The sequence below is a fragment of the Hipposideros armiger genome, unplaced genomic scaffold (assembly GCF_001890085.2).
Source record: "Hipposideros armiger isolate ML-2016 unplaced genomic scaffold, ASM189008v1 scaffold_306, whole genome shotgun sequence".
Lineage (NCBI taxonomy): Eukaryota > Metazoa > Chordata > Mammalia > Chiroptera > Hipposideridae > Hipposideros > Hipposideros armiger.
The window spans coordinates 586,867-610,393 of record NW_017731656.1 but is presented as its reverse complement, the minus strand read 5'-3'; the positions used below and the strand labels follow the sequence as shown (position 1 = coordinate 610,393).

The window sequence follows — 23,527 nt, the reverse complement described above, 5'->3', positions numbered from 1 at the left end:
ACAAGGTCAGACAATTAAGTTCATGAACTCATCCTAGAAAAAGTGCTATATACCTCATTGCTGAATATCACTGCTTTCACCTTTGAAGTACTCCCCTTGGGAAGCTATGCACTGATGCCAGTGCTTAGTCCACCCTTCAAAGCAATTTTGGAACTCTTTTTCTGGGATGGCCATCAGAGCTGTCATCGTATTACTCTTAATGTCCTGAATATCATCAAAATGTCTCCTTTCAATATTCCCTTTATTTTGGGGTAAAGAAATAAGTAATTGGGGGCCAGGTCAGGTGAGTACGGAGGGTGTTCCAATATAGTTATTTGTTTACTGCCTAAAAACTCCCTCACAGACAGTGCCATGTGAGCTGGTGCATTGTGGTGATGCAAGAACCATGAATTGTTGGTGAAAAGTTCAGGTTGTCTAACATTTTCAAGTAGTCTTTTAAGCACTTCCAAATAGTAAACTCGGTTAACTGTTTATCCAGTTGGTACAAATTCATAATGAACAATCCCTCTGATATTAAAAAGGTTAGCAACAGCATTGCAACAAGTTCACGAACTTAATTGTCAGACCATGTATGTGTTTTATCTTCCACTAATATTTACATTTAATTTTTGGAAATCCACAACATATCAGTAGAAGCTATCCAAAATTTTCAGTTAGTGCAAATTTTAATATAAAATTAAATATGAAATAAATTTGAATAATGTAAGTTATTAAGGGATTGTTAATTGCTGGCCAAATAGATAAAAGTAATAAATAAGCAATGTATGCTTTTAGTTGGAATTCCCAAAAACACATTAAAAAAAAGGAAAAAGATAACTTTATTTTATATACCTCTTTCTATCCCTGTAGAAATGAACAATATAAACAATGTCATGAGATGATAGACCTTTCTTTTGTTCTCTATCTAACAAGACACCCAACGACGATTTGTTGGAAATTTATAATGATTAACTTCAACAGATGTCACTTTTAAGGAAAAATAAAGTGGGATTATCAGTAACATACCTGAGATTTTTAAATCACTCTCTATAACATTGTTATGTCAATAAGTTCTAACAGAACTTGAACTGGGCTATAATTGGGACAAACTTTTAAAACAGAAAATCAATATTTCTCTTTCCCTTTCAGCCTATAAAGTTTTCAAGTCTTAGTCCTATTTCCTCCTCCAATCTTCAGGGTATTTATTTCATGTTCTGTAAAATATTGAACAGGTTTTCAATCACTTAGTGCATTTCTTTAATGGGCTAATATACTTACACCATATTTCTTTTTAAATTTTATCTATCTTGCCTAAAGAGTACTATTCATTTTTAGCTTGCTTCATATGCAAGCATCTCCATGCCCTTGGTCATGTTAGTTATCTTTCAAACAATATTCAATAGATATTCTGGTCCTAAAATAAAATCCAATGTACAGTAATCAAACATCAGTCTGGGACACAAGTTTTTAAAAACGTAATAGGTAATAGGCACAGAAGTTATGCTCTGAAAAGGAAAAGGTCCATTTCCATAAATCATATATTCTTTGCTAAAATACACAGTAGAAAATGTTTGACTTCAACTTCAGTTTTACTTTGCTAGTGTGATGAAATACCACACATTTCTAACAGTTTAAGGAAAGTGTTCTTTGTCATTTAACCATTTATCTAATTAATTAAGCTTTTAATTCAACTTGCACTTTCACAGTGATGTTTAATATCTTGGAGGGTTTGTTTGTTTTTTTGAAAACTATACTTAGGCATTTTATCCCTTGTGACTAAAATATCGAAGCCCAAAGGGCATGCTCTTTCATAAAGCCCTTCCCATAAGTGAATTTAAAGAAAATTATTTTTCTTCTTTAGCCTCATAGGGAATTTCTTTTTTTTCCCCCAGAAGAATATATTTCAGCTTTCAAGTGTGATCCTGATCAAAACCCTAACTGTGTGAAATAACAGTCATAAAAAGTGTGATTCCAACTTTCAATTTCCAAATATTTGTTTCCTTCTCCTCTATGCTGGCTCTAGGCAAAACTGTGAGTAGGAAGAGTATGCTAGGGTCACGTTTGCACTTTCTCATCACTGGCTTCATTCCTCTGCCCCTTCGTTTGTTCCTCTTCACAATGTCAAGGCCCATGATGTTTCACAGAAACAAACCATTGATCACCCCCAAAGGATATGGCCTTCACCATTCTCCTCAGTCTCTATTCCAAACTGACTATAAACCTGCACTTAGAAATGGATAATCATTTATATACTAAGGTCACATGACTAAACAAAGTACTAATTACTTTAATTCAAGGATTACCCTTTAAACAGGAGACAGTATTTGATGCAAATTCTTGAATACAGGATTCAGGGATAGGTTGTTAAAAATGTATTTCTAAGACCAACCAGACCAAGTGTTGGCAATGTTATGGAACACCTGGACTCTCATACACTGCTGATGGGAATCTAAGGGTATAACAGCTTTGGAAAACAGTTTTAAAGTTTCCTGTAAACTTAAGCATACTCATACCATTCAACCAAGTAGTCCCACTCCCATATTTATTCCAGAGAAATGAAAACATATATCCACAGAAACATGGGTAAACAAAGGTTTAAAGCAGTGTCATTCATAACAGCCAAAAACTTGGGGCAACTCAAATGTCTACAAGAGGGAAATGTATTAATAAATTGTGGTTTATCCATATCATGGACTACTCAGCAATCAAAATGAAAGAACTATTACTGCACACAGCAACTAATAATCTCAAAATAATTATGCTAAGTGAAAGAAATCAGGCAATTAAAAAAAGAGGGTAAAGGGGGTCAAATATATGGTGATGGAAGGAGAACTGACTCTGGGTGATGAGCACACAATGCAATATATAGATGATATATTACAGAACTGTACACTTGAAACCTATGTAGGTTTGTTGACCATTGTCATCCTAATAAATTTTAATAAAAATAATAATGCATATTCTATTTCCTTTATATACGAATAAAACTTTAGAAAATACAAACTATACAGACAGAAGACAGGTCCATAGTTGTCTGGGAGGAAGACAGGAAAGAAGGGATGAGACAATAGGAAAGTTTAGGGAAATGGATGTTCTCACTCTCAATTGTGGTGATTTGATGTCAAAACATCAAATCATACACTTGAATATGTGCAGCTTATTCTATACAAGTTGTGCCACAAAATTTTTTTAATAGTGTATTTTAGCAAGGGCCTTTCTCAGTCTTTTTTAGATAATGAAACATAGGTAGCAATCCACAGTTGCATATTTTGACCCTCTATCCAACTGATTATTACCAATTGCCCTTTTTCACCTAATGTTAGTCCTATATGAGAAATTCTCCCTCCTTAGTTTGGCTTATATTTAATATTCATCCATATCCTGTATGGCCGTTTTTTTTTTTTTTAGCTGAGCCATCCTGCCACCTGTTGGCATCTCAGCAGCAGCTCAGCTCAGGCCAGGAATTGAACTGGTGACCCTGTTGCTCAGAGCTCGCACTCTTGAGCAAGCTCTTAACCAACTGAACCACTCAGCTGGCCCCATTTTATTTATTTTTATTACAGTAATTTAAGTGATTTCATGTACTTTTACATAGGATGCAAGGGGGAAAGGGTCTTTTATATGATTAGAAAGATAGTTCTCTGTTGATCCTTGGGTTATACAAGTAACACTACTGAAAAATAAAATATTACTTTTGGGCATTCAGAGAAAAAACTGAGTCAGAGTTTAACTGGCCCTTTTTATGTTGTCATTTAAAGTAAGAATTCTAAATTTTATTTCTAACGGTCATGCAAGAAGTATATAATATGATTTAATAGCCCAGATTTATTTTACAGAATGATTAAAAAACCTCTCACCTGGCATTATCAGGTGACAATTAAAAGGATTAAATGAGAGCAATCAGAGAGAGAAAGCATACATTAATAACATTTTTAAGCTCTATAATTGGGCAATGTCCATGTTGACTCAGGCATGTATACAAATGTACAATAAGAATTTTGACATTTTGAGAACTCTCAGGATTTTTCCTACATTAAATATAAACAAAATCAGTTCAAAACATGGTCCAGAATTTATACACTGCATAAAGTGGATTAAAGAAGTCTCTCAATGCATTTTCACCACCAACAACACCACAATAACCAATTCCTACCCCTATCTAATGTTTGGTTGACATTAAAGGCAAGATATCCAATGGTCTACAGAATTTTTTAAAGGTGGGAACTATGTATTAAGGCTAGTTATTGTCACTCATTTCTGGTCACAACATTAAGGTGATGCCTATAGATGCTAAATCTTATTACCCTCTAACTTTTTGATACAAAATAATAGGAAATGTATTTTTCTTTGTAGAGTTTCTTAACAATTGATACTCAGTGTATTTTTAAAAATAACTATACAGAATGTTTTTGATTAACCTAACTACATGCTTTAGTATAATGTGTTATTTCAATACAGCCATCCACTGCCTCCAAAAAAACAGTGACAAGGCAGCTTATCATCCCTCAGGCATATTATACAATGGAAAGTTTTATTGTGCTATTTAAATGTACTCTTTCTGCCCTGGGAAAAAGCAAGCCAGCATAAAGAGCAGACACTGAATGAGTGACACATGTAGTAAGTGAAGAGTTGTGTATTTCATGTAATGTAAATTGCATATCATGGGGAAAACAGGGTTGGGGGATGGGCCCTGGAGATGCAAATGTGTCTTTCTATAATCCACTAGACTTGGCTTGTGAGTATATGATTTTTATGAGATCTCTCATTTGGGGATGGTTTGAGGATTGACCAGATGGAAAGCAGGGCACTGTGGGATATATCATTTATCACAATGACAGTGTGTAGTCATCAGTGATCCTCTCAACACAGGAGGAAGCTAGAACTGTAAATGTGGAGCAGCATTGCAGCTGGACTAGTGGAGTTTGGCAACATTTCTATTTCTCATTAACTTAATCATATTAATTCATTAGTCATATATATCAAAGTAATTCACTCAAGAATTGTCACCAGGAACAATTTATAACTGTTACCTTTCTCTACAGGAAAAGTAGGATGTAATCATTCAGAAGATGGTTTTTAAATTTGGAAAAAATATATAGCCACATCTAATTATGCTAGCTGCCCCTCACTATAAACTTTTATGTGAATGATCAAAAAAGGAAGGAAAAGAGGAAAATATCAAATTTTTATTTTATTGAAGATACATAATCACCAACAGTCAACTACATGAATTATTCCAAAAACTTCCTTTATCTGAAACACCAGATATCTTATCTCTCACATTTAACTTAAGCAATTCTGATATGATCCTGAAGATTTATAGCCTAAATTTTCAATACTAAGTTTTTGCATGAAAGATGTAGTTCAGTGTATTTGTAAAAATATGGTATTAATAATCAAGAGACTTAGGCTTTGAAATTCTGGCTCCACCTCTTAGTCTCTGATATTTGGGGAAAATCATTTAAACTCTCTTTTAATTATTATTATATTTATTGGGTGACAATGGTTAGTAAAATTACATAGGTTTCAGGTGTACAATTCTGTAATACATCATCTATATATCACATTGTGTGTTCACAACACAGAGTCAGTTCTCCTTCCATCACCATAGATTTGACCCCCCTTTCCCTCCTCTACCACCCCCTCACCCTCACCCTCTGGTGTCATTTAACTTCTTGAAAACTCATTTTCTTCATCTGTTAACCAGGAATATTAATGCTAAGCTGAGAGGATTGCTGAGAGTATCAAATTAAGAAACATTTGAAAATCATTCTTTTTAAACTTAAAGTTTAGCTAATACATACACCTAGACACACATTAAATATGTGGGGGTGCTTTATAAAACACTATATAATCATCATCATCACCATCATCACCCTGTGAGGTTTGCTTAAAATCCAATTTCCCCTTCCACCTACACTGGAAATAAGCAATGACTTTTGCTCTATGAGCCAACCATGCAAGACAAAAATACTGGCAGGAGTCTAAAAAAATTGGGTGGAGACATTTTTAGGTTAAAATACTTATAATACATATAGGAAAAAAAGCACTGACAGACATTAACACAGAAATCAGCATTTGGGAACCCAGATTCAACTAATATAATGAATGGAGTTCTTGATATTAAACTGATGTAGTTAAGCTTTTTCTTTAGTAGACAAACTGTAATTGCACGTAAGTCTAAACTCCTCTCTATGTTAGAAAATATTAATAATTCAACCTCTGACTCCTATTAGGTCAATGGTTCTTCCTGAATACGCAAGAAATAACATAAAGTAAATTCAATGACATAAGAGCAGTTACCATTTGTGTGACATGAACCATGTTTTACAATATTTTTCATTGGGAAACCCAAAAATAGTCATAGAATTGAAATGTTTTAAGTCAACCATCAAAAACCTTCATTTGGCTTTTTCTAGATTGATCTCTCCTTTTAACACACAAAATAATGGCCTAGGACCTTTCTATCTTCCTTACGACCACTTCTTAGCATCCAAACTTACTGGGAATATGAAATACATCCTGAAAAGAAAAGGACACTGATTCTAATGATGTGATCAAGCTAGTTGGCATTATATCATATCATGAAGTTGATATCACACTGCCAAGGCTTGGCTGAATTTTATTCATGGTTCTGCCAATCTTGAGTTGAGAGCTGTAGGTACAATACTATTGATATTACTGTATTGGATCTTCATGGGCTCAGTTACCCAGGTACTTGGATAGCAGGCGAAATTCCTAAAAATATTTTGCCACAAATAGAGTTCAATAAAAACAAACAAACAAACAAACAAACAAAAACCAGCTGAAGAATCTGCTACCTTTTAAGGAATGAACACTATAGGAATTTCATCTGAAGCGCTTTATTCCTTCCTTGTAAGCTGTCAGTTTAAATCGCTCTCAGGCCAAATTTCACATCTGTCTATTTGAAATGCTTCATAAGCTGAGGAAAGGGGAGCAGTCATCTTTTGGGAAATTCGAAGGCACACATGACTAATCCATCCTTTTTGTGTGATCTAGGGATATTAGCATTTCTGCAGAGCTGCAGAGAAAGATGGGGAGGATATTCCCTCTTCATTTTCCCCCTATAGCCCAAATGACTTTTACAGAAACTACTATTAAATGGGATTATTATGTATTAGTGTGCTATCAGGGAATTAAGATATGGATTGTACAACAGGAACAGAGACAGAAAAATGAGATGAGAATACCAGTAGTTCAATATATGAAGACAAGACACAGTCAAACTTCATCATTTAGTAATAACTAGGGAAAAAGCTGAATAGGATTTGGGAAAACTTGCTCAAAAATGATTTTTATATTAACATGTTATAATTTTTCTCATACTGTTTGGTGCAGAATAGGTGTTCAATAAATACATGTTAAATGAAAACAATGAATGCATATATATATATATATATATATCTTTATAGATACAAATGATAGATATTGACATTATATATCTGTCTATAGTTACATAGATATTATAGCTAAATGAATATCAAGGAACATTGTCAAGAAGTTATCCTATGAGTCCTTTCTAAGTGAATATAAACCTATCATAAGTAATTACTATGTTGATTATTTATATGGAAACAGAAATTGCTAAATTAATTTTTAGATACCTAAGTACATTTAAAACTTCTAAGTATTTTAAGGACCCTACACTCTTGCACACATTTACACACACACACACACACACACACACACAATTTTGTTCATAGTTTTAATTTGCTAAACAAGATATTTTTATTAATACTAGAGACTTTAGCATAGCCACTGTCTGAATTATTGTAAATTCTGAATAAGTGGAGTTTGAAGGAATCAGGTTTCATTATATAGGGGAAATGTAACCAAGAAGAAAATACCCATTTTTGAAATAAAAAATACAAATAAAAAATAAAATCATATAAACAGAAATTAAAAGAAATTACGTTTATGTGAAGCAGATAAAACAATATAGCATACCTGAAAAATATTCTGCATTTGGAAAGATTTACATTCAAGGTATATGAATAAATTGAGAACTCTTCGTAAATAAATCTAAGGATGATATCGTAACAATTTCTAAACCTTTTCACTTGCATTATTTGCTTATAACTACTCGGGAGAAAACAATTTAAAGGCAAAAATAATATACAAAAACATCACACAATATCTGAAGAGAGACATCATGGTCATTCTATTTTGTTACCTTTAGACCCCATTTTCAAGAAATAAATAAACAAATGTAGAACAAGTTCCATTACTTAGGCAAATTCAGCAGGTTTCAAAGGGGCCTCTCTACACATATGACATTGAAACAGAAAGCAGCAGTAGACTCTTTTCAATAATTGACTCGCCAGTGTTATGTAAAATTATACACAGCTGTATAACTATCTCTTTCTTTATGAAACATATTTTGAGATACAAGGACCTAAAACTAAAAAGTCTTCAAAAACATTTCAATAATCATTTTAAAAAAGAATAATTCTTAACCTGTAACAAACTATATTAAAAATATCAACTGAATTCTTCAGAAGTATTTTAAATAAATTAATGAAAGTTAAGTTTGTAATGCATATTAAGTATAATGTCAAATATGAAGCTTGCTGATAGCTAAATTGATAATTGATTCCATCTCAATTATCTTTGCTAGTGGAGGAGAGAAGTGGTGTGTCTAATCCAAAATAATGCATACTCCCAGAATTATTTCTACTTGGTTTTACAGAGCTTTTTTCTTCTTATATTTGACTATAGGTTAGTAAGATATTCTTGGGCATGTAAAATAACCTCATGTAAACTAAGGCGAATAATTACTGTAGATCTGTGCAGATTTTTTCTCCTTCCCCTGTTTAACATTTTTTTCTACTGTCTGCCATTTAGAGGTGGTCATGCCTTTCCCCACTCAAAGCTTTATCTATTTCTATCATTTCATTCTAGGCACAAGCAAAGGGTTAAAAAATAAGGAGTTTTGCTTTGATGGCTCTCATAGTGGTAAATTCAAATTGTAGGAGGGAAGGCCAAGGCTGTAACACAAGGAAGGAGGCTCTATTATCTGGTAGGGGGTGAAGCATATATGACGTGTGCCAATTAAGTTTGCAAACTCATCCTACAAAAAGTGCTACCTACCTCATTGCTGACTATCACTATGGTCACCTTCGAAGTACTCCCCTTGGGAAGCTATGCACCGATGCCTGTGCTTAGTCCACCCTTCAAAGCAATTTTGGAATGCTTTCTGGAATTGCCATCAGAGCTGTTGTTGTATTACCCTTGGTGTCCTGAATATCATCAAAATGTCTTCCTTTCAATATTGCCTTTATCGTTAGGTAAAAAAGAAGTCATTGGGGGACAGATCAGGTGAGGAGGGAGGGTGTTCCAATGCAGTTATTTGTTGACTGGCTAAAAACTCCCTCACAGACAGTGCCCTGTGAGGTGGTGCATTGTCGTGATGCAAGAGCCATGAATTGTTGGTGAAAAGTTCAGGTCGTCTACTTTTACAGGCAGCCTTTTCAGCACTTCCAAAATAGTAAACTTGGTTAACTGTTTGTTCAATTGGTACAAATTCGTAATGAATAAACACTCTGATATAAAAAAATGTTAGCAACATCGTTGCAATAAGTTCGTGAACCTAATTTTCAGACCTAGTATGCCAAGTAAAGTAGGATGAGATGAAAACCTCAAACTGGATTTTCACATGCATTATAAGATACCATGATGATCAGGAAAGAGTTATGGGCTCTGGAGTTTAAAAGACCTGGATTTGAAATCCAGTGCTGCTACTCAACTGCTTTGTGACCCTAAGCAATTAAACTCACTGAACCATAAATTGTTTATAATATCGTGAAACTATTATGAAGATTAAATGAGTGTATATAAAATATTTAGCACCCATGCCTGGTATATAATAGGAACTGAATATACATTACAGGTTTTCCTCAACAGATAAGGTACTAAAGTTTACTCAAGAGTACATTAGCTTCAGGCAATTTTCAAATCCTTTTTTTCTTTAATGTACATACTCTCTCAAAATCTGGATACTGATTTAATTATTTACAAGGTACTATTTCTATTCAATATATTTTAGAAGTCAAGAAATAGATTATCATTTATTGAACACCAAGATATATTCCAGGTACGGCTATCCCTTCTATATTAATTTATATGCACAGAGCTCCTTTCTTCTTCTATTAGAATGTGTTTATAAATACTTCAAGTTTACAAAAATCATTATCTAATCCCCAAAGCCTAAGTTTCTTCCTAAATTCTCCATCCTAGATAATGATACCATCATCCAGCTCGTTACCCAGGCTAGACATGAATCATCCAAGTCTTCATCTTTTCACCCTTTATTTTGATCAATTTGTCAAGTATGATTAATGCTAATTACTAAACTACTCTGAACTTTTTCCCACTTTACTGACTTTTCCTTAGCTCAGGTCCTCAGTATTTCTCTCTTGAACTGGAGCAACTGACCTTCCTTTCCTTCACTGCTATTTACCCTCCATAGCAATTCTTTTTACAACATTTATTCAGTTACTTAGAAGTAGTTCCTTTTACCTACAGCAGCTTTTTTTAAAACAAAATCATACATGAATTAAAATATGCAAAATCTAATTGAGGCAGAAGTGGGGAACCTGGGAGTATTTCCCCAAGTCCATGTCAGCTAGTAAGGAAAGTCCTTAAAAGATCCTTTGGAAACCACTGGTCTATAGGGAAAACCACAAACTACTAAACATGATAAATAAAAAACTAGCTTCACAAGCTATCTTTTTCCACCCTTTCTATTCTAACCATATCACCTAGGCATCTCTGACCTCAAATCTTGGCTCCAGTATCTACAACTTAATTGTCATTGCCCCTAGCACACTAGGCTATTTGTCATCAGTATATATTTGTCTATATTCTTCTCTCTGCCTTGAGTGTTTTCCCCCTGATTCTGCATTTGTCCAACACTCAGCCTGTAAGACATAGCTCTGAAGATCCCATCTCTCTGAGCATTAACCAACTTACCAAATTGACATAGTGGCTCCCATCTCTGTGATCTTATATTATCTTGTATGTATGTACTTGCATTAAAGTCTGTATCACACTTTAATACAATTATTAGTTTACATGTCCTTCTCTCTAATTCTACTGTGACTAGGACTGCTACTCATATAATGATGCATTATCTAGGACCTAATACACAAAACACAGTAGGTGCTTTATAAATTTTTGTATCACTGAATTTATAAAGATCTCATTGTCATTAAATTAATTTTCTACCATGTAATAGCTTTAATGATTTTTACAGGTTCAATGAGAGCAATGTCAAGCTTATTTTTAAGTGTTTAGTGCACCTTCAGGTTCTTTTTTTTAGAGTCCAAAAAGTTCAATGTTAAATTATGAGACTGGTATTTTTAGGGGAGCACTGTTTATCACAGTGTTAAATGAAAAACAATGGATTATGATTTAAGACTGACCACTTGCCCTTTCTTCTTTTCTAATCATAAGGCTTCTTTACCAGGGATGCATCTGTCTACATTTTAACCTAGAGTAATAACTTGGACAAGATACACAGATGCCCAGAACCCTTGAAAACAAGAATATTACTAAGTATAAGTAAGCAGGTGTGCTGCATTCTATAGGAGGCATTCAGACAATGCTGGTTTGGCCAGTGCACCCCTATCCCTGCACCCAACACACAAAAGCATATATACACAAAATAAGGCCTTGAAAGGGATTTCCTGCAAAAAAATGACAATTAACTTAAAAAAAGTCATGTCTATTTGATTTGAGTCACTGGAGTAATAAAACTCTTTTCATGAATACTAAAAAAATTAAATAATGTAACTTCTAGTACAATTTGAAAAGCTCTGAAGGACAAGGCAGTTAGATCAATATTAGTTTATTTCAAATGCTGGACAGTATGAAGAGACAAGGGTGATCATTGGATGGATTTTATTACCTGTTGGAGCGATAAGTCCTGGTGATAAGAGGCCTGGGACTGAGTGGGGCAGAAGGCGAGCATTGTCCTGCAACACTCCCAAAGAACGTTTAGGAGGCCTGCCAGGTCTTGAACTGTTGAAAAACAGACAAACAAATATCAGGTTAAAGGTTTTTAGAAATATCACCACTTGCTACATTCACCTCCTATATCTTGTTTAATTGCCAAAAGTGATAGAATTTTATATTAATGACTACATTCACCGATTACTAAAAGACCAGTATTTTCCTTCCCACTAAATTTCCCAAATATAGTTATGACAAACGTTAAAACCATAAAGGATCAATTTTTAGTTTAGATTCCATTTATAAGCCAGCGCTTTGCAATAAAGCTTACCTGTTGCGAGAAACCCAAAGTTACCCCCTGCTGTTAAAGCTATACTTGATCCCTAGTATTAAAACATGCTACTGAGATCTGAGATAGTGACTCACAGAATTATAATTGTACAGAAAATGAAGTGATTAAGTCTCTTCCCAGCATGCCAGGGATGAGGGGTAAAGAACTGAGAGATGTAGAGTAAGACCTGATGTTTATTAGCATTTCCACAGCTGCCAGGAGCCCACAAGGAACAAAGGACCCCTCTCCCTCAGTAGATTTTTTTCCCTCCCTATTTTTAAAAACCAGGCTGTCTAACCAGCAGTGCACTCTCTCAAAGTGGCTACACTAACAAAACCTGCCACCTTTGCAATCTAAGCTGTCTTTTCTCACAGATTGATTGGTGTTTTTAACTGATGAGTTGAGGCTAAACTTATAACATTAACCTAACCCATTCCATTTGCACATTCTTCACCCTAGCGTGAATAATTCAGTTGCAAATGTTAATCCATAAAATAATGAAATAGAAAGTCAGTATCTGGCCTCCATCTTGTACCATGATACAGTCAGTGTACTGAATACATCATTTGGAAGCTGTCACCACAATGAGGAGGCACATAAGTCATTGAACATTAGGATCAAGTCGTTCTCTAGTCACCCAATATATTTCAAATATTACTTTCTAATGTGGCCTAAGATACTGCTTTGCTTTTTAGTAGAAATGCAGCTTACAAAGCAGAATAATAGGGCTTTTGACAAAATACTATTAAATAACCCAAGCCACAAAAATATATGAGGTTCAGATAGAGAACATTTCCAAAAATGACTTTTGGTTCACAAAGAAATTTAAGTTAAACCTCACTCTATCAACTTTGAAGTAGCAAAGTGCTCCATCAACGTAAGACAAACTCTGCTTTTAAATGAAGACAACTTCTAGAAACCTTACACAGAGGTACCATTAACCAGTTCATTTTTCACATACTGCTAGTGTTACTTTCATTCATTGTACATCAATATTGTATATCAGTCTAGCATGTAACATTCTGTTTTTCTCATTCAATGTTTCAGCTTTATAAACTGACTCTCCTCTCCCTCTTTCTACTTGATTCTGGGCCATAATTTATTCTATTTAATTTAGTGTTGTTATCTGTTTGTCCTTGTCTTGTTTTATGGCTTCCTAACTCTTTTAAGGTATAGTGCTAAGAGAAATACACTATTTACTTCAAATGCCCTAAAGGATCCCGAGATCACTGAACAGTATTCATCAGGGTATATCCAGTTATTAGAAGAATGTATGTTATCTTGTTGAATAATCTTCACCAAATCTCTGCTTTTTAAGTGCTTCTTTGTGTCTTTCTATTTGTCAGAACTCAAGCCTACTAACCTAACTTGACTCAGGCCCACCTGCTTACTCTTTGTACTGTTCCAGTGTAAATATTTCAGCATTGTCTTCATGCTCATGATCACTTTCAGACAGGTGCCTCCAGAAGGAAGCAGACTGATGCTCCCTCTACTTCCATATGATGAACCAGCTGTTGGCTGTACACTTTGAAAACTATGTGGTTGAACTAATTCTGTGCCAGATTTCTTGGTCAATGTCATAATTAAAAGTAGCTCTTTTCCAATAAGCTGACTCAGGCTTGGGAGGCATTAGAGGCCTCCTATGCTGGTGGTTCTACCTTAAACTCCAAGGTTTGAAAAAATTGATAAAATTTCCAACCATCAGATCTATTTTGGAGAAGTCATGGCTTATGTCACAAGTGGCTTGGTAGCATTTACTACATATGCTATGAACCAAAGGACCATATTCTCCCTCCTAACATTCTTTTCAGTTTATAATTTTATGATGTTGGCAGGAATAATTGTGAGTCTCCCCAACTACAATTTAAGCTCAATGAAGGCAGCACATATGTCTGGTTTTGTTTGCCACTGTATCCTGAGCAATTTGCATGGTATCTAGCACACAGTAGGGTCTGGTAAATTGTTAACTAAATCAGTTCGTCCATAAGGACAGGAAATATTATTCCACTGTTACTACAATTTCCAAATTATCCTTAGATTGCTCTATTCTCCTTGACCACATGAACTGCAAGCCAGTTGCATCATTTAATCATCAGTTAACCATTTTAAAGTCTTGGACTCTACAGCAATTATAGAACATTCAAAATATGATCCATTCAAATGTGACTATGGTTAAAGAAGGATAGATGCCACTGCCTTATGTCTGAGAGGTCCCACTAGCTCCACAATCTTCTCAAGGACTAAAAGTCCCTGGAGTTATACTTGTGCAGTGACAGTATCACTTATTCAATCATCCAGTATACAAACATGCTCTTCAGTGTACGTCTGGCACTGGAGCTAGGTATCAGGGTCACAAAGGTTAAAATGTAAGCTTGACAAGTTCAAGGATTTTGGTCTGTTTGTTCTTTGATAAATGGTGAGAACCTAGAACAGCTTCTGCCTTTGAGGGGCTTATGGTCTAGTGATAAAGATATGCATTTGACCTGTTATTTAAAATTTATGATTAACTCTTTAGTGAGTATGATTATATGATCTCTACTTCCAAACTTGCTTAAATTTATTAGAGAGCAAAAATCACATTCAGATGCCTTTGTTTTTACTCTTGGGAAGAAGACTTGGGCCCCTAGAGTGCATTAATTAAAATCAGGCTTGTGAAAGTGTCTTATAACCAATAGCTCTCTATACTAACGTAAGATAGCTTTATTTTTACTTTTAGATCTAACGATCCTCTATAGTAAGATACTTCTAGCACTAAAGTTCGTGCATCTCCTTTCAAAGTACACAAGCCTGACAACATGATGAAAGACTTATAGAGGACTCTACAGAAAGTTGGTAAAGATCATTCTTGATAGATGATCCTGCCATACTTCTTATCTTCAAGAGCTTTATTAGCATCAGGCAGATATTTACATATTAATCAAGACAAATAAACATGCAGGGATTTAACTAGGAAACTGTTATTTGGATGACAATTTAATCAGCATAGGTTAAAAGGTCCATCATTGCCGCATCCTGTTTCTGCTAAAATATTGATTGCCTTACTGATTTCAGTAACTCTTTATTTTACAGGGTACAAAAAAAATCATGTAATTACTCGTTAATTGAATGATAATTACTTGTTGGCAATTATTTGTTTTCAGTTTAATTACAAGGTTATTTGTACTCTGTAAAACAAAACAGACCTTTTTTTTTTTTAAGTTCCCACCCAAATGGCTCAGTGGATGTATCAGGAATAAACAGCACAAATGAAAGTTGTTAAAGCACATGGCAAATAACCTAATAAAATATCAAAACTTTCATTAAATAGTTCAGCTAAATCTTTGAGAGATTTCAGAGCTTTATAGAATCAACACTGGGTGTAACATTTATACGTGGTTTGGAGAGATATTATTCCAAAGAATCATGATTTTCTCTAGGTCCAGGTTATCCTTTAACATAATTTACCTTGATATGTAGTTTACCCTTCATTCTGTAAACTTCTTTAGAATAAATGAAATAATAACTCCTGAGATTAAAGAATAACCCAACTTGAAATATGTATCAACAGTATTTCATATTTCTGCAGTTGAAGTAAATTACCATCAATGTTACCTTGCAGTTTATACACTTTGTAGAGCTAGCATTTCCCTAAGAGGGAAATTCAATAGGTCTTCTCATGTCAACAAAATATGACACATTTTATGATAAATTTATTTGAAATTGTAATAGATAAAGTAGCTGATACTTTGCTCATTAAGATTATGAAATTTCACTATTGGAATTATTTTAATTTCATGTCATCATCTATTTGTATATGAATCATAAGCAACTTAGTAAGGGAGTGATTTTGTTGTTTCAAAAAAATATTGTTAATACATTTATTAGTCATGTTATGAGCCTTCAAGATACTTAATATAGATCATATGGTCACACGTGATTTAGTGAGGAATCACAAGTCATGTCCTCTTCAATGAAAGCTTGGCTTACTACTATTTAAAGAAACACTTGTAACATTCTGGGACAAACTGAGCAAATTGCTGAGGATAAAGTGGCAGTTAAAGGTAGTATGAGTAGCAACTTGTAAAGACCACTGCAATTGGATCCTGAAGTGGGAGTAGTTAACAATGACCTGGGGTATACTTTTCAGAGCTATCACTGATATGTAAAATCCCCTGGGATAGTCCCTCAATGTGTCTTTTTCTTGCTTACATTAGAAACCATGAAAATCATGAATGATATTAGTTTTGAAGGTGTTGTTTACCTGACTGGGAAAGTGCTATTCGGACTTTCAATGTGCTTGTTAAATTCAATAAGAATCTTTTTTTAAATTATTATTTGCCAGAACAGTAAGACTTTTAATTGCATCGTGGATTAATAATAATCTCTTAGATCTGACATTTATTACAACATTTCAAGGATGCCAATGGTAGTTAAACTCTGCCTGACCTTTTAGTGTTTATAAAGAGAAACAAACTCTGACCTCACAGAAACCTGAATCCATCTTCTCTCAGTGTTGGCAAACTGATCACTTTTCTAACTATTGCACTGGATTGTATTCCCAAACAGATCAAAGGCAGCAGCAACCAATTCAGCAACTGGGAAAAAGTCATCCATGCAAAATGAGCAATTAACATTAATCATATATGAAATTGTTCAAGCTGATAACTGGACTCTGGTCACTATGGTAACTCTCATAAAATGGTGCTTATGTTAAACTGGGCGTCAATCAGTCCTTGGTTCATGGGAACTTAAAATGTGGTTCATCATGTCTCTAGGCACTATCAATACAAGGAACAAAAAACACACCAGAGGCAACGTCATTTATATTCCATTACCATTTACTCCTGTTTTCAGTTCTTATAGGCATATCCAAAACTTAAATTTGGATATGTTAAAAACATCAACACCAGCATTACATTAGAGTTAGGAAAGTTAAGGAAATTACATAAGGGTGTTCAGGGGATGAAGGAAAACCTCTACTAGTTAATGAATCACACATTACAATATCAAGGATCATGTAGAACAACTCAGGTTTATGCATTAATATTATAATTGTAATAAATGAATTATTTATAGCTGTTATTTTAAATTATGATGTTCAATTCCTTTGCTAACACTGAATTTCTGTTTTTCCTTCAATAAAAAAGAAATCTGATGTAATAAACAATTTAAGCGTTGACGACTCACTTGCTAGAAAGTATAAATGTGAAGCTAATTTATACTTCATTTACTTGACTCTGTTCCCTATGTAAATTAAATGTGCTTTAGGCCTGGTGTTGGCACCTTTAAATAAGTTTACTTTTGTCATAAGTTGACTGAATTCTAATACAGCTCTTAGTATAATTAACAAAGATTATTATAACAGAAGTGCTGATGTATGGCTTCAATTCTTAGCAGACTGTTTTCGTTCTGCTTCTGTAAGTCCTAATAATTAAACAATATTAATAGGAATTTACTAAAATGCACCTTAGTAAATCTTAGAGTAAATCAAATTAAACATTTCCCCTTCTAAGGTACATCATATCGCTGTCAGACACATGTTCTTATAATGAAGGCATTTGTGAATTCAAACAGTGTATCACTGTGCAGAAGATCTTGGTTACCAAAACTATAAACTTGAGGATAATTTTGATTCTCCATCATCTTCTCCCTTCATTTTCAATCTTCAATACTTTTGTTCCATTGTAATCTGTGTTGTCATTTTCCATCTTTTTCCATTCCTATTTCTAACACCCTAATTCAGGCCCTCATCACTTCATGGCCAGATTATTTTAAACAGGTTGCTTCATTGTTCCAGTCCATTGTACATAAACTGTGCTATGAATTTTGGTGAAACAACCCTTTCATTATGTCATCTTTTGCTCTAGAACCTTCAATACTTCCTGACTGCATACCAAAATAAATCTAAATGCCTTAGTCTAGTGATCTGCCTCAAAATTTCTTTCTTCCTCTTTCTCTAATTACCTTTTTAATATTTTAATTTTTCAATTAGTTGGCATTCAATATTATACTAGTTTCAGGTGCACAGCATAGTGGTTAGACATTTATATAATTTATGAATGGATCCCTTGATAAGTCTAGTACCCACCTGGCACCGTACATACTTATTACAATATCATTGACTATATTCTCTATGCTGTACTTTACATCCCTGTGACTATTTTATAACTGCCAATTTGTACTTCTTAGTCCCTTCACTTCTTCACCAAGCCCTTAACACCCCTCTTACCTGGCAACCATGAGTTTGTTCTCTGTATCTATGGGTTTGTTTCTGTTTTCTTTGTTTGTTTACTTTATTTTTAGATTCCATGTATAAGTGAAATCATATGGTCTCCTCGGGCAAGAGAAACAAAAGAAAAAATAAACAAATGGGACTACATCAAACTAAAAATGTTTTTGCACAGCAAAGAAAACCATCAACAAAATTAAAAGACAATCTATTGAATGGGAGAAGATACTCCCAATGACACAACTGATAAGGGGTTAATATCCAAAATTTATAAAGAACTCACACAACTTAACACTGAAAAGACAAACAATCTGATTTGAAAATGGGCAGAGGACTTGAATAGACATTTCTCTACAACAGACATAAGAAAAGATGCTCAATGTCACTAATCATCAGAGAAATGCAAATTAATACCACAATGAGATATAACCTGTCAAAATAGCTATCATCAAAAAATCAACAATGAATGTTAGTGAGGATGTGGAGAAAAGGGAACTCTCATGCACTGTTGGTGGGATTGCAAATTGGTGCAGTCACTATGGAAAACAAAACTACCATATGACCCAGCAATCTCCCTTCAAGGGATTTATCCAAAGAAATCCAAAACACTAATTCGAAAAGACATAAGCACCCTTATGTTCACTACTGCACTATTTACAATACCCAAGATATGGAAGCAATCTATGTGTCCATTGATAGACATCTGTACAAAGAAGATGTGGTACATATATGCAATGGAATATTACTCGGTCATAAAAAAAATGAAATCGTACCATTTGCGACAAGATGGATGGACCTAGAGGGTATTGTGCTAAGAGAAATAGGTCAGACAGAGAAAGATTTCAATTACTTCTTTTTTTTTTAAGATTTTTATTGGGGAATTGGAGGGCAAGTAACAGCGTTGGGGAATCGGGGAAGGGGAACAGACAGGTAGACAAATTACTGTTTTTGTTCTTCAGTCTAGTTGTGGAGGACGTCGCTTCACTGGCCCATGTTGGTATTATCATTGCGCTCTTCCTGAGTGAGGCAATTGGTCGCCTGTTGATTGGCCACTCACAGCGGCTCCCGGTAGCTCACACCGGCTACCAGCTGCTCACGCTGGCTGCCAGCCACTCACGTAGCTCACGGCAGCCCACTGCAGCCCTGCTGCAGCCTATGCCATCACTGGCGACTCATAGCAGCCCAGCTCCAGATTGAGCTGTTGTTCAGCATCTTAGATGTAGAGGGCAGTGTCACTGGCCCTCAATGTGGGATCCAAACCGAAGCCCTGCTGCTCAGAGCTGGTGCTCCCAAGTGAGCTCTTAACCAGCTGAGCCACTCGGCCGGCCCTCCAATTACTTCTTAAATGAGTCACCTACTTCAGCTGGACCAGTTGATTCACTATCTGCTACACACAGTATTTGACCTTAGAATTTGACCTCACAATGTTTTCATTGTGAAGCATCATTAAATTAAGGTTCCCAGGGACATATTTTGTTAAGTTCCACTGCCTTGAGAACACTTCAGTATAACCTGCTGTAACTGCTGCTGATTTTCTGAAAGGCCTTTTACTCTGTATCATCATATAGGCTTTCTTCATCACAAAGGGCACTTTAGTACCATCATTAGGGAGTTTACTATAACTAGCCAAAATATTGTTTTTCATGTCAGGCCAATGAAGTGTCATAGGTAATTGGCAGTCTGTGTATAATCCCATGATGATCTCAATAGTTAACATTTCAAGTTTGAATGTCAATCAGAAAATGCAGAAGCATGGTGTTAATATCACAACTCAGGAAAGCTTAGGAAGTTGAGCAAGACCTTAAGAATCTGATCACGATTAACCTGACTGCATTAGTCTATATGGTTAGGGATATAGCCTGAAAGCACACATTCAATTAATAAATACAGAAGCCAGTTTCCTTGCTGATTTAAAATCCTTTCAAAATTTTGTTTTACATGGATAAACACTAGCAATTCATATTAAAATAAAACTACTTTAAACAACCTTAGATGTTATTCAGTGTGGTGTAGTGGAAAGCACTAGGAGTTAAGCCTGAGTTTTAACTCTTTCACTGCATTAATTAATTTCAAGTTTTTTTAAAGTAAAGTTGATTGGTGACAATGGTTAGTAAAGTTACATAGGTTTCAAATGCACAATTCTATAATACATCATCTATATAACACATTGTGTGTTCACCACCCAGAGTCAGTTCTCAGTTCATCACCATATACTTGGATCCCATTTATTCTCATCTACCCACCCCCCTCCCCCCTAACCCTCTGGTAACCACTAAACTATTATCTGTGTCTATCAGTTTTTGTTTATTTGTTTATTTGTCTTGTTCCTTTGTTGTTTTCAGTTTTATATCCCACATATCAGTGAAATCATATGGCTCTCGACTTTTTCTGTCTGACTTGTTTCACTTAGCATAAAACATGTCAGAAATCCACAAAAAACAAAAAATTGATATTTTAACTATCTTATACATTTAATAATAACAATTTGAGCTGCTTTGTATATAAATTACATTATTTTTATGTATAAAAATTTCAGATATATTCATTCGGATATATCCAACCGCCATGGCAAAAGCGTTAGTCTCAGTTGTGGTAGACAGAATTCCAAAATTCTCCTTCATCCCAAGATTTCCAGTCATATATATATATATATATATATATATATATATATATATATATATATATATATATATATATATATATATATATATATATATATATATATATATATATATATATATATATATATATATATCTGGTTTGAAAAGTTAAAAGTGTTATACAACTTAAAAGGAAGGAAATTCTGACACATCCTACAACATGGATGAACCTTGATGACATCATGCTAAATGAAATAAGGTAATCAAAAAAAGACAAATACTTATATGAGGTATATGCTTCCACTTATATGAGGTATTTAGAGTAGTTAAACTCATAGAAACAGAAAATGGAAATGTATTTGCCAGGGACTGGGTGGAGGTGAAATGGAGAATTTTTCAAAGGGTATAGTTTCAGTTTTGCTAGATAAAAGAGTTCTGCAGATCTGTTGAACAACCATATGAATATAATTAACACCACTGAACTGTACACTTAAAAACACTGTAGATGGCAATTTTATGTTACATGTAGTTTACAATTTAAAAAAATAATTAATGAATCAAATGGTTAAGATGGTACATTTTATGTTACATGTATTTTACCACATTATACTTCATTTACATCCTGAGAAGTACTAACTTCTAAGGTAGTATTCAAGAGTTCAAACTTTACATTTTAATTTTGAAATTCTAATCTTCCTACAGTTATATGTAATATATGTGTACATACACATTTATTTCACATTTTCCCTTCCCCATTTCTTACTTTGACAGGAAAACATTTTTTAGGCATCCCCCCAGACCTAGAAAAAAAAACTGTCCCACATCTCTTTCCTGCTTTGAAATAATAAAGACAATTTTCATCGAAGTCAGAACAGATCATAGCAGTTGACACGTAAATCGAGAACTAAATTCTTTTTTTTTTTAGCTGAGCCATCCTGCCACCTGTTGGCAGCTCAGCGGCAGCTCAGCTCAGGCCGGGAATCAAACCGGCAACGCTGTTGCTCAGAGCTCACACTCTTGAGCAAGCTCTTAACCAACTAAGCCACTCGACCAGCCCCGAGAACTAAATTCTCATTTTTGTCACTGATTATGACATAATAATGGATAAGTTGATAGACTTTAGTAAATGAGCATGAAGACCTCTGAGACTGCCATGGCAGTGGACATGCTTATAAACAACTGGATTGTCTCATAAAGTTCCCTGCCCTCTCTCACTATCATTTGAACTCAGGTATATTTGGGTAGAGTCAAATACCACAAGTAAAACTTGAGACACTGTGGCCTGGATACACATCAACACACTTTTCTAAAAAGTAATTTTTCTTCCAAATTATGATTTCCATGACGCAGCACAATTCAACAGGCCAGCAACAGACTGTCAACTCAGAAACTAATATTGAAATTATATGCACCATCGATTCAGTTTGTAACCCTGAGAAACTCAATCTCTCTTCAGTTTCATCAACTGCTAAATGGGTAACAAGATTATTTGATTCAAGGAATTTTCAAGAATCAGAAACTCCTCTCTTTAAAATCCTCCATAATAAAAGAATGTGCAAGAAGGGAAGAGAAACAACCAATGTGTGAGCATCTTTAGCACAAAATGTATCCCGAAATATAGGGAGAGAGAGGGTGTAAAAAAACGTCAAAAATATTTTCACAATGTGATATATAGATGATGTATTACAGAACTGTACACTTGAAACCTATGTAATTTTACTAACCATTATCGTGTGTTTTTACTTTTGTTTTTCATGCCTTTCTCTAGTCCATTACTCTTATATTATTATAATTATTTTACTAAACATACTATATGTGACAGAATCTCACAGTGTATGTGTTCATTGTCTTTGGACTTTCTCTTTCTGAGGGTTCTTTATTTTCTGCTTTGAGACAATGCTATTTTCTGCACAGCAGGTTAGACAATAACAAATATGCTGTTAAATAACATCCCCTCAAGGCAGGAGGGTAGAGACAGAAATAAACCTTTATATCCTAAAATCAAAAATGTTTCATCACTGCTAACTTTTTCTACGGTAAATTCAACTAGCATGCTCGTATTTCATAATTGCTAAATACAATTTAAAGCCTGCTTTGAGTAGTAAAAACGTGTTGACTGTTTCTCTTTTTGAGATAAAATAATATTTATCAACATCAAAACCATGGAAGATTTAAAGTTCTTAAACACTGGGAAATTTAATCCTATCAATAGGGTGTACGGAAAGCAATGAAATCCGCCTCATGAAAGAGTTGGTGAGGACTCTACTCTAACCCTCCTTCCATCTTCAGAGTAGCAAGGCATTTCCTGCATGTATACAGCACTTTCATCCTTTTAAGCATTGTAAAAATGTAAATGAAATTTATCTCAGCATTATGGTAAAGTGAGTAGTTTGTCCCACTCTGCCTATTGCAAAAAATTAAATGTAAATAGAATCT

The 23,527-nt window shown here is 34.4% G+C and overlaps 1 protein-coding gene across 3 annotated transcripts in view; it reads right to left on the bottom strand.

The window, feature by feature from the left end:
- DACH2 (dachshund family transcription factor 2) overlaps positions 1-23,527 on the bottom strand; it is a 647,327-nt gene that overhangs the window by 362,680 nt on the left and 261,120 nt on the right. For all 3 annotated transcript variants that reach the window (XM_019659904.1, XM_019659905.1, XM_019659903.1), the window contains one exon: positions 11,909-12,021. In XM_019659904.1, the coding sequence (XP_019515449.1) occupies positions 11,909-12,021 (113 nt within the window). The remainder of the gene's footprint in view (positions 1-11,908; positions 12,022-23,527) is intronic.